Below are 13,777 nucleotides of genomic sequence, written 5' to 3'. Positions count from 1 at the left end.
AAGAAACCAACTCCATTATTTGGAGCTTAATTAAGCGCTCTAGCATCTTTGATAATATAGGCATTATTGAAATAGGCATAAATCCACCTGACGCACCATTTTTGCGTATTGGTATCACTTTTCCAATTTTCCACAACGACGGGTAGGACGATGTCACAAATATAGTATTAACTAAATGCAAGACATGAACAGCAACGTACGGAAAAACAAGACGAAGAAATTTCAGAGTAAAACCATCTGAGCCCACAGCCTTGGACTTTATACCTGAGAATGCATCAACTACCTCTTCATAAGAAACTGAGCGAAAACCAAAGTTCCCGTCCAAAAATCCAGTAAAACCTTCAGAGGATGACACTTGTGCATTTGAAAACATATTATTAAGAGCATCCACATTTTCATCAACAACCTCCTTGGTTTTCCCCAAACCATAACCATTTAATACTGCCCACAAATCTTTACCAGATTTTCCTTTAAACATATTACTATGGGCTACAGTCTTAGCTTGACGTATGACTTTCTTGGCTTTGTTCCTATGCCTACAGAAAGTCCTCCAATTCTCAGGTGAAGGATTATCTATGTAGGCCCGCCAAGCACAGTCACGCAATGATAGACAATATTTTATATTTGGCGAATTAAACCAGCCATCTTTACGGTGGAATACACTTCGACATCTACGCACAGGACACAAACTAAGAACTTGATTAAAGCTGCTATACAAAATACACAATTGGAAATCAACATCATTAGAAGCATACATACCAGCGAAATCAAACGTCGAAAATGAGTTGCGCAATGTTTCTGGATCTAAGACACTATAATCAGTGAACTCATAAAATTGCGACGGCAACGTATTAATGACACTTAGGGACATAAAAATAAACGAGTGATGAGAAATACCTGGACACTGAAATTGACTAGAAAACTGTACAAGATCAGGACACGATAACAGAAAATAATCAATGAGCGATGTCGAATCATGCGCAATATCATAATGTGTTGGCAAAGAATTGTGGACTACTGAGAGACTTAAATTACTACAGCTATTTCTAACTGTAACAGATTTCCTTAATTCAAATAAATTATTGTTAAAATCACCCATTATTATCACAGTCGAATATCTAACAACTAAATCTGAAATACACTCCTCAAACTTCAAGAAATCACCATGGGGTAAATACACAACACCTAATAACATCTTAGAACAACCTGTAATAATTTCAACGAAAATATACTCAACTTCCCCATACAAACAACTGCATTCAACTACTTTATGCTTAATTCCATTTCTTAAATATATTGCCACACCCCCACCTCAACCTTCGGGACGATCACTCCTATGGCAAACATATCCAGGAATATCAGCCACATTCAACGATATAAATGGTTTGAGCCACGTTTCACTTACCCCTACAACATCTAAAAAACTTCCATCTAAAATATCTCTAACTTCATTAATTTTTGACGATGTGTGATTAACACAGAAACTTTGGCAGTTGAAATGCCCAACATTTAAATTTTCCTTGTAATTGCGTAATTGTGAAGACAAAAAGCTGTTATCATTAACAATGGTTGGCAAATTGCTCATTGGAAAATAAATATAACATCTTAGCAGAAAAATTATTAAAATAAAACCCTGAATACTATCTACCCACAACATTATTAGGAGATAAAACTACTCCACATTCATCAAGAAGCTGCAAACAACGATCGATATCAAGAAGATCAGACGCTCCCCCAGAAAATTCAACTTCAACTTTAGGCTGGTCTGCACTAATAAGCCTGAATCTAATAATTTTGTTACACTTCTTCAGTTTTCGGCAGATAAAGATAAGCCTTGATGAAGCAGCATTTAGGTGATCATTAAGAAAAACTCGACTATTCACATCACTAGCAGTAACATCACAAAGCCGCAAAGCATCCGATCGATGATATTTTGCCATAATTAGATCTCGCACATATATTGAGTTGAATTTCACCAGTACAGATTTGCCTTTGAGAAAGTAGCAACAATGCTGAATGTCAACTGGACTTAGTTCAACCCCCAATTTCGCTGCTATATTAACAATTGGTTGCCTCAAATCACGCAATCCATTAGGTAAACCATTAATCACAATATCAGCTCTGTTAAGCCTTCTCTGCATAATATCGGACTTAATCTGCAGTTCCCGCATCTCACTGACTCTGTTCGCATCCATATGTTTAACCACATCATAGCAATTCCTAAGGTCATCCTCAAGCTTTTCAATTTTAACTGTATACTCAGCACGAAAAGCTTCAATAAATTTCCACATCTTTGTCTCAAATTCCTTGACCTGATTTTGAATTTGCACTTTAAACATTTCTTGCTGCTTTTCGAGTGTTGAATTAAACTTCGTGCAGCATAATCTTAGCTCCGATTGCAAATCAGGCAAAACGGCCGACTTAACTCCTTCAGGAACTACTACCTCCTCTACGAGGGACTCATTAAAAGAAGTTGTTGATAAATTTTTGGCATTAATGCATTTCGCGCACTTGTAAGAAAAATTTTTATTCTTATATAAAAACGAATGTTGCTCCTTCGTGATTTTCAAACAAGCTATGTGATAAAAATCATCACAGGAAGTACATCCAATACTGTTCCCTGTTACCGTAAGTGCACACTTAGGACATTTATACACCTTCTTCTTGGGTGCCATTGTCAACAATTGCAAGTTAACAGCTCTACAATACCAAATACTGACAGCAACAGAAAAAGCTGTGGATTCCCAGGAATGTAAACAAAACAAAACTGAAGCAGCAACCAACAAAAACAATTGTGTTAAAAACAGCAGCTTCCGTAACAATGAGATATCAGCGGTCAAAATAGTCAAATAAATCCAAATAGGAAAAACTTCAACAGGATGGTCACAGCAATGTGTTATTTAATAATATTTTGTATAAATGACTACAAAATGTTCTTTTTTAATTTAATTTTAACAATTTTTCTGCCACCGAAATTATTTACGCGTTTACCATTGTAGGGGTTTAAGTAAGCGGTGCACTAAAGACCCATATCTAGGCCGATTAACACAACGAACTGAAATTAATATAAATTAATCTCTGGCAAATTTCCTTGAAATCGGTTCAGATTTAGATATAGGATAGCTTTCATATAATTTCGACCTATTTAATCATGTTTATTGGGCACCAAATAATCAATGGGTGCCTGATTGATATTACATGTTTACCAGTGAAGCATTCCAATTAGCGTGTGTAAGGTTTGCTTTAAATATATTTACAAAATTTAGAATAGGTTGCAGAATGGCATGTGTTGGGATGGATGTTAGTTGGTTTACTTACATAATAATCACATATTTAAATTCGTTCAATTTCATGTCAATGTTCCTTCGAAAAGGCGTGGTGAAGGGTATTAAATAGTCGGCCCAGCCCGACTTCACTACCTTCCTTGTTGGATTCTTTTGTACCTTTCTGTGTTTATAGCGTTTTTTACGATGATCCCAATAAACTGTAGGTCTCTGATTGAGCGACTAATATAACCTCACCTTAACCATAATTAGCCTTCTTTCTAGAATGAAGGATCTTTTTTCTATAGCGAACGCTTAGAAGTTATTCCACAAAAATAAACAATTATTTAAGTAAGTGGCTTTCAAAAAATTTAATTTTTGTTTTTCGATTTAATTCGAATCTACACAAATTTACAATGTAGTGTAGATTTCCTTGAAATCAAATTTCCTTGAAATCGGTTCAGATTTAGATATAGGATAGCTTTCATATAATTTCGACCTATTTAATCATGTTTATTGGGCACATTTTTACCAGTGAAGCATTCCAATTAGCGTGTGTAAGGTTTGCTTTAAATCTATTTACAAAATTTAGAATAGGTTGCAGAATGGCATGTGTTGGGATAGATGTTAGTCGGTTTACTTATATAAAGATCACATATTTAAATTCGTTCAATTTCATGTCAATGTTCCTTCGAAAAGGCGACGTCTGTTAGGATACATATGTAAAATATACCCAAAGTGGTGAAAGGTATCAAATAGTCGGCCCAGCCCGACTTCAATACTTTCCTTATTGGTTTCTTTTGTACCTTTCTGTGTTTATAGCGTTTTTTACGATGATCCCAATAAACTGTAGGTCTCTGATTGAGCGACTAATATAACCTCACCTTAACCATAATTAGCCTTCTTTCTAGAATGAAGGATATTTTTTCTATAGCGAACGCTTAGAAGTTATTCCACAAAAATATACAATTATTTAAGTGGCTTTCAAAAAATTTAATTTTTGTTTTTGATTTAATTCGAATCTACACAAATTTAAGAATGTGCACTTAAAATTTTAAATGAAAATCTCAACAACTCTTTATGACAATTTATTATGTCAGCATCAATCGACGGTAGAAGTGATTCTCAAACATTAAACACATTTTTTTTCAAAATAGTGTTTTTACAAAAGGCAGGCACGATAACTCGAAAACTATTAATTCAATCCGTTCAAAATGTTAACACGTTATTCTGTACGTATATAGCTCTCGTATGAACTAGGATAAATGCATTCGGTCAAGATCTTCCTTATATCCTAAATCTGTGTGTGGTCGAAAATAGGAATCCAATCTATAACATTTCTTTCGTCGATTGAATTCCGTTTAGATTTATATTTTTTAAAAAAATCGAAGATGGACACATGGACTTCTTACATACATATAAAACGGATCCTATAAATATACAAAATATGTGATATTCTTAGAGATCTCATCAAAAATTTCCAGTCCAACGAGTTTATTAATTATCCCTTTCTCAATTTTTATTCCTAACCTAAATATTGCATACATACTTTAGTTGCTGTTGATTTTTGTATAAATTCCACAAATATTTTTACTTACCATTTGTGTAAATGTGCCCATGTTGCCGCCAACATTGGTGGCAAATACTGTGTTTGCTGCTGTTGCTGCCGATGATGAGCCTTCGTGAGGTTCTTGTTTTATTTCGACTTGTTTGAGGACTTTGTGAATTTTCCCTAGAAAAAAGAAAATAAAAACAGAAGTGAATAAAAGAAATGTAACAAAAAAGGAAATACTGATACCCATTAAATATTAACAAGTAACATTAATCACAAATAAAAAAATAAGATAGTTTAAAAACAACAAGCTCACAGAGAAGAGGAATTTTTTTATATATGTGTATGTAGGTAGAGTGTGTGACTGTGTAAAGTTAACTCACATACTTGTTAGTGTTTTAAAGGACAAGACAAATCAAGAATGTTTATTTACAGCAATAACAACAATTTGCCAAAGTGTGTAAAGAAGACAGGGGAGAGAGTGGTAAGTGGAGAGAAACCCCTAATCAAGGATGAATGAAATAAAAATGCCCACACGACACTCTTACCAAGCTTTTTTTTTGTTCAACTCTACTCTCAGCTGACTGACTGATTTGACACAAGGCAATGTAATCACAACAACGTGCCACATACAATAACAACAAAAAGAACTCTGCCGTTAAATTTATCAACAATAAAATACAGAGTGTCAGAGAGAGAGCGCGTGTAAGTTAAAGAGCGGTAACAATGTGAAACAGTGAGTATGGCTAAAATGTCATTTGGTAAAGCAGTTACATGCCAAACACACATCAAAGAGGCAAAACTGCTAACCGGCTAAATAACAACAAAACAACAAACGCGAGAAATGTTGATAATGGACGAAATGGAAAGACACTCTATAAGAGAAACAAGAAGAATAAGTTAATGTCAATTATTCTCCCTTTTTGAAGTCTAAAATTGTTATTACTTTAAAATCGAATTACAAAAACAGCAAACCACTCTTAAGCACACTTGCATGTATCCCCCTTTAAAGAAAAGAAAAACAACAATATTCACTTCATCCATCTATATATCCACCACACGTCACCGTCGTCGTTCCCGTCTATCATCATATGACGTGAAACCCACATGCAAGACGACGACAACAACTGTGTGAAGACAACAACAAGTTATGAAGTACAAATATGTGATGATGAAAATGTAGAAAACACACAAAATGTATTTGAAAATCCAACCAAAAAGAAATGAACAAATGTCTCTCCCGCTTTTGTTAGTGTTTTAAACTTCCGTTGTTCGTCGTAGCTCAACGAAATATTGTTCTTGTACATATGTATATAGAGAAGTATAACAACAAATTAACGTAGAAAATTAACTATCGTATAACTCATTCACTCATTTGCCATCGTCTAGCTATGCAGCCCCACCACATGGAGATTATAGAAAGAAATATCAGCAAATAATGAAATAGTAAAAAAACCAAACCTTTTTAGCCAAATGGAGGACATTATTACTCTACTGAAGAGATGCGGAAAAGATATTCGGTCAGGATATGACAAAGGATGTTAATATAAATCGATGGACAAATCATTTAACAGACCTAGTGCTTATAAGACTGTATAGGTAATACACAAAAATGTTCAAGATAGAAGACACCGGTCCTGGAGTCTATCAACGTTTTCTTAAGTAGAGACTCTATTTTACTAGTGTTTATGACAAGGACACTTAATTCGTACTATTTCGACAAAATTTCAGGCTTTATTTATCACCAGAAGCCACATTAGGGGAGATAGTACTCTCTGCTCTCTGACATGTGCCACTGCTTCAGGGCCGCTGTTTTCCTTCCGGAAGTCTCTTTAACGTTTGAATTGGTGCTTCTGCTTCCCAGCAGTACACCAATCCACTCAATTAGAGTTGAGCAAAGATTATTTTGAGATTTCACGTTTCTTAGAGAATGCTAGTTTGAAACCAATAATGAAAGATCAAAAGTCGGACAGGGCCGACTATATGATAACCTTCACCACTTTCGGTACATACAAGAGATGCTCATATGTACACTATCCTTTAGATATAATAGACATAGACATCTTTGGAGGACCATTGAAATGGAATCAGACGAAATTAACTGCCTGAAGAACATATCTATTTGAACTATATTAAAACAACCCATACACATACCAATCTGAAATTTATGAAAAATTGAATGTCAATTATCGAGCAAAATATGTTAAAGATCTATATAAAAATGGACGTATTTGAGCTGCAACACAGTGCGCTATCGAAAATTTATATCGACACAAAATCCAATACAAAACTTGATATGCATCAATCTAGACCTAATTCAGTACTCTGTGCAAAATTTTGTCTCAATCGGACAAACATTGATAGTATGGTGCACCATTTACATAAAATCACAGGAAACTATATAAGGAGCAAACTATATAAAATTCGCGTGCATAAATTTGGAACTAATTCAGTACGCTGTGCAAAATGTTGTGCCAATGGGACTAAATTTGACTCTTAAGTGCTCCATTTACATAAAATCTGACGAAACTATATATGGAAGTTATATCTATATCTGAACCGATTCCAACAAAACTTCGCATACATTGATCAGGACCTAATTCAGTACTCTGTGCAAAATTGTGTCTCAATCGGACAAATATTGGGAGTTTGGTACACCATTTACATAAAATCGCACGAAAATATATATGGGAGCTATATCTAAATCTGAACCGATTCTATCTAGACCTAATTCAGTATTCTGTGCAAAATTGTGTCTCAATCGGACAAAAATTGGGAGTTTGTCGCACCATTTACATAAAATCGGACGAAACTATATATGGCAACTATATCTAAATCTGAACCGATTTTCCCCAATATCAATAGGGTTCGTCCTTGGGTCAAATAAGTTAACTATGCCAAATTTGATTCAAATGGGATCATAAATGCGACACAAAAATATATAGACGGACATGCATGGGTCTATTTCGATTTATATTGCCTTTTACAAAAATATGCATATTTGGTTGTAAAATTTACTCAAAATACCGATATTTGGGAGGTAACGATATATGAGGTCTAGTCTAAAAAGTGAACCAATATTGATACTATTTAGAAGGAAGATTTTCGACACAGCGTGAACGTGAACTACCAAATTACATCGTGTCCAAAAGCTTCGGAATACCGAATATTGGGAGCATCGTCATATGCGGGCAACCCTTAAAGTGAACCGAAAAATTTAAATAAACAATCGCGGACAATTAGCAGGTCCTGGCCTGGAGAGTCTCGGAGGAAATGAGCGAGGGCCTATGATCCCAGGACTGACGAAGCTAAAATGGCACCCCCAAATTTCCACTTCTAAGGTCACGCTATGGCTGTGGTCATAATTTTCCATGATGATGAGAACGGATGCAACCGCTAGCAAGGATAAAGATCCCATCTCTATCTCAACGGCATGTAGCGAAGCTTCGATACTTCTAATGCAACTGGCCTTTGAAATAGTGACTATATATTTAATAAAGGACCATGTTTTTGAAAAATACCTCATATATAGTTTCCGGTCCTTTAGGTAAGTTGAAGGTCTTAACCGAATTTTCCAACCTGCAATTTTACTATTCGTAATTCGTATTCTATTTCTTAAAGAATAAAACCCTCCAGGGTCTATGCTTTGACATTTTCCCCATATAAGGGTTCCGACCGATTTTAGATATTCTGAATGCGCACCTCACAATTCGTTCAGGCTGAATATAAAACTCTTTTGGGAAGATCAACCAACATCGTCATTATAAAAATAACCAATTTTCATGTATCCAAGACAATTCAAATAATGAACATCCAAATTAAATTTAAAGCTGATTGATCATACGCCACCATGTCCGGGAATTGCTAATACGCAACCCATTCCAATATTTGTTTAAACTTCGCATATGTGACATATCAAAGATGTGATATTGGCCAGATTTTCACTCTACACCAAATTCTGGAAAAGACCCACGAAAAACTCATCGACACATTCCACTTTTCAACAAATTGAGAAGGAGTCTGCCAAATTGGGTCTGGCAGGAAATGGCGAGAAGACCAAGCTGATGGTATCAACGCGCAAGACGTACAGTAGACTCGGACCAACTGTGCAACTTGAGAACTACAGCTTTGAGGTAGTCAACGATTTTATATACCTTCGTACTGCCATAAATAAAACTAATGACATCGGTTTTTGAAATTCGGAGAAGGATAGATAGACGCTATTACGACCTAAGTAAGCAGTTTAGGAACAAGGCCGCCTCCCACCAGACTAAACTCACACTCTTCAAGACGCCTTGCTGTAATATATATCTGAAGAATGGGTACTTGCGCAAGCAGATGAGGTAGCTCTTGAAATGTTTGAGATAAAAATTCTCCGAAAGATATATGGCCCGATCTGTATTGACGGTGAATATCACTGTCGAATGAACCATGAGTTGTACCATCTATTCTCGGACATTGACATAGTCAGAGGCGTATCGAGCTGCAGCGATTACGTTGGCTAGGCCATGTTGTGAGAATGTATGAAGATAACCCAGCTTAAAAGGCATATAAAAGCGAACCAGCTGATAGTTCACGCAGAAGGGGAAGACCACGAATTAGATGGCAAGATCAAGTGGAAGACAACATTTCGAACGTCGTCTTTCATATTAGAAGAGCCACGCACAAGACCGAATCGCCTGTAAATTTTTTCTAAACTCGGCTTATGGGACAAATGTTCTGTCACAAGTCAGCTAAGGAAGTAAGGCCTGATCCTAATTCCATATAAAGGGAAAATGCTACTAGGCCAATATTTCCCTAAAGCTCCAGCCTATTTTTTAATATCCACAGTGGTCTGAAGTAAATTCCATACAAAAGGGAGAATACTGTGGAGACCAACTGTGGAACTTGAGAATCATAGCTTCGAGGTAGTCAAAGATTTTATATACCTTGGTGACGCCACAAATGATACTAATACCATCAGTTTTGAAATTCGGACAAGGACAGTCTTGGCCAACAGATGCTACTACTTTGAAACCGTCAGGTCCATTGTGAAAAGAAAAGAAAAAGAGATCTATGGGGGGAGATCGGACAGAAAATATATTACGTGCCATGGTTGCACTTTCCCAACCACTTTAGGTTTCTAATGATGCTGTAGATTAGAGCAGCTTCCGTTCTTGAGAAGAAACTAAGACTCTGTGGAAAATGAACCCCACTAGTCTGTGCCGTAGGCCAGGACTGGGCGGCGACACAGGAGATGTTCAATTGTCTCCGTCTCCTCCTCGTCAACGCAGAGTCTACAGTAATCAGTAACATTATGGTCCCATTTACTGGTAAAGGCCCTGATATTGCAATGTCCAGTAATGATTCCTGTCATTACTCTTATTTAAGCTTTGCTAAGGTTCAACAGTGAGTGTGTCCTTTTAGTTGACGGTGTCGGCCATTGCACCTAGGTTTGTTGTGCCAAAGTTCATAGGCTCTGTCGTCGAAGAACGCCTCAAAGCTCTGATAAAGATGACATATGGGTGATTTAATTAAGTCATCAATTTCTAGATCTGTGGATTAAGATTCTCGTCTAGCTAATTCGTCTGCTCTTTCATTACCCATGATATCACCCAACACAGCCGATAGCTGTAAGTAAGTTCTTCCAAACTGTTCTACACTTGAGAACAGCCTCAGATTTGATGTAGCGATCTTTGTGCATCCATACTTTTTATCAATTCCGCTGATTTCAGCTTCGAAAACACTACAGTTGCTATCCAGCTTGTAGGTAAGCTCAAGGCCTAGCCTTTCACAGTAGACGCCTGCACCCGTAACTTCTTCGATCTTGGATCCGTCTGTATAAAAAGTCAGACCGTCCAGAGGAGTGTTACTCCGGTTCTAGTCGTCTCTACTAGGAATAACGACATCTACATCGTCAAATCTCAGGACTGATCGCTTAGTTTTACGCGTCCAATGTCATACCTGGTTTGTTCAAGATACAACCCAAAGGTACAACTTCGCCAAAGATTTTGTTCATGCAGCCTTAGGGCACTACGTGCGACCTGACACTTAATGCTGAGTCCCAGCGGGCTTAAGTTCAGCATTGCGTTCAAAGCTGTTGCGGGGTGCTCCTCGCGGCTCCTGTTATTAGAATCGAGGCGGTTCTTTGTATATATATAAACACTTGAACTTCTATATGTATGTAATACCTTGAAAATGTGTAATCTGCAATTCAAATATGTAGTATTCCACTTACATACATATGTTTCAATTCTTATCTGTAGGAAAACAATGAGTGTTTTTTTTTCTATTCCAATTTTAGCAATACATCAAAAACAGCAACAACAACCCTTCATTTGTAATAAAATTTTACGGTGTAACTTCGAACACAATGGACCTGTTTAACTTGAATCAACATGGCAATTATTAAATGTTGTCTCCCATAATTTCATTTATTTAATCTTCTTAACGAGAACCGCAATAAAAATTAACAAAAAAAATAAAATAAAATCAATCTTACTGTTGGTTCATTCAGCAACAAATACAAATCATTTGCAACAACAAATTGGATACCTTTCCAATTTTTATTTTTTGTTTGCGTTAAAATCAACAGCATCAACAACATCGCATGGCATGGTGTGTTTGAGGAGACCATGCCATAAAAGAAGAAGACATTATTTTCGGTTAGTAAAAAAAACAAGTGTCGGAAAAGAAAGAAAAATAAAAACAAAACTGTTATCATTCTAATAGTACAACACACGTTTTTTCGTTTATATGTGCGCCTTTTTTCTCATATATATTATTTTGTAATTTCTTTACGTTTTTTAGAACAAGCTCTTATATTACACCAGCCACACACAAATCATCGAAATTGAACAAGACAAGAAGAATGAAAACGAAACAAAACAGAAAATCAACCCAAAGAAAGACAGAAATATATAATCCACCTTTAACGAAAATTAAAAGTTGTATTTCTACCTTGGCCAAAAGACATTGTTTTTGGTGTATTTTTTCGGTTTGTACACGCACACGCTACTCTTTGCCACCCAAATAATGTTCACCGCTATCAAAACTATTCACACACAAGTTGTAGAAAAAAAAAAAACAAGCGAAAAAATAAAAGCGACTGTCAAAATATTTTTAGAAAAAAGAGAATTGAACAATTCATTTCCCACCAACCCCATCAAAGTATACGATTTTTTGTCGATCGTTTTAGTTCCGCTATCAGGGAGGCGAGAGAAATTCAACGAATGTGGTAGTAGTGTAAAACATCTCTTGATACTCTCTTGCTTTCAAAACGGATCGAAAGGGATATTTTTAAGAATAATTTCAAAGAAGTCCATAATTAATGGATAGGCCACAGAAAAGATCTCGATTTGAAGGTCCAGAAAACGAAAAAGAGGGTATTTCCATCATCATGCAGATTGGAATTGTAGTTCATACGCTGATGCAAATAAGTAAGCAATTCAAAAATATAGAGGGAATACAAAATATAGAGGTCATCAGCACCAGGATTTACTTCAACGGCCAGCCGCCTCAGAAGTCTCGAAACTTCGCTGCACGCCGTAGGGATGGAGTTGGGATCTTTGTGGGTTTTTAAAAGCCGACTTCGCAGTGGAGGAAGTTGTCAGGGATTTCTCAACACTCAGATATCCCTTGGAGGGTGCTGCTGAGTAAACAGAAGTCTCAGTCATTATCGGGCTAGTGGTGTACTCAGTTTTCTCCTCCATTGTACTCATAGTTTTCTCCTCCATTGGAGGAAGGCTACTACGGTTAACTTCACTTGCGACATATGAATTCTTTCAATGCCATTCATATAGTTCCGAGAGAACTTCCAAATGAATTTGAGATTCCTCTTAATCAGAAGGGATCCTTTGGCAGTAATAGAGTCCTTGTCCCGTTCGATAAACCGGTTACACAAATTTAACAGGTCTCCGGTAAATATTTTTGTCAGAGATCTCTTTGGTATTGGCGCGTCTGGTAGTTTCATCAGCCAAGAGTCTTCTAAAGCAGCTGACCGTTGAAGACCAGCCTCATCTTCAACGACCTGCTGCCTTAGAAGTCTCGAAACTTTTTTATCCTCGAATCAAAAATACTCAGAATACTCGGAATACTCAAAGACGAGTCGGAATACTTGTCTGACTACGGCGGAAGGAGCCAGTTTCGGCTTAAGTCTAGTTTAGGTGTTGGCATCTGTCCATAGGAAAAAATCTTAAATCCCTGGCCGAAGGCCGGCTACCCACAAACACTATTCTAATTAAAAGGGGATTCTGTCGCGCAGCCGGTGTTGCCATCTGTCCATAGGACCTATATCTAAGGAAGTATGAACATATTTGATATGAATATTATATTTTTGTAATCAGGGCTTCAAAATGCTTTTAAATGATACCAATATTGCCAAGGGTCCCAACCCATATTCTCCGGAAATACCGATTTCCGCAAGAAATAAAGTATACTGCTGTAATCAGGGCCCCAAGGACTGCATGTGGTAAAAATTTCAAAACGATCCGGGAGGGGGCCCTAAACTAGACTTGTTCCCAGTTTCCTCAATAAGGTCGAGCAGAAGGTCCATATGCCTTACTACACTTGTATTGACATGGTCGAAATTGATGTGGTTTAATCGTCATTGTTTGTGGACGTTGGCTGGGATCTCGTTCTTGTAGACTTCGAGATTAAGGGACAGTAGACTTCGACATTAAGAAGAGGGAGAGGAAGGAAGATTGATTTTTTAAAGCGATTTGAAGTCAGACATGTTATAGCCTTTAACCATGGTAAGGACTCGAATAAGAAAAACTTATTGAGGCGCCCAGGTATCAACAAGGCTTCGTTCGAATACAGTCGGGATACTGACTGACCAGACCACTTAGAAAAGAAGTGACATAGTCCTGAGAATAGGATATTTGGAGGCGCCATTCACATGGAGACAAAGATTGGCTGTGAGATCCGTAGTATTGCAATTATCAAATTTTCAAATCTGCTACTTGTTCCACACCATGTTCCC

The 13,777-nt window shown here is 36.8% G+C and overlaps 1 protein-coding gene across 1 annotated transcript in view; it reads right to left on the bottom strand.

Annotated features, from left to right (window-relative positions):
* Positions 1 to 13,777, bottom strand: part of LOC133328229 (transcription factor Dp) — a 73,196-nt gene that overhangs the window by 5,272 nt on the left and 54,147 nt on the right. Inside the window, exon 5 of the mRNA XM_061536776.1 lies at positions 4,862 to 4,995. Within this exon, the coding sequence (XP_061392760.1) occupies positions 4,862 to 4,995 (134 nt within the window). The remainder of the gene's footprint in view (positions 1 to 4,861; positions 4,996 to 13,777) is intronic.

This window comes from Musca vetustissima, unplaced genomic scaffold (genome assembly GCF_032173495.1).
Source record: "Musca vetustissima isolate MV318-11 ecotype Yass unplaced genomic scaffold, APGP_CSIRO_Mvet_v1 utg14942, whole genome shotgun sequence".
NCBI classification, from domain to species: domain Eukaryota; kingdom Metazoa; phylum Arthropoda; class Insecta; order Diptera; family Muscidae; genus Musca; species Musca vetustissima.
This window is presented reverse-complemented; position numbering and strand designations above follow the sequence as displayed.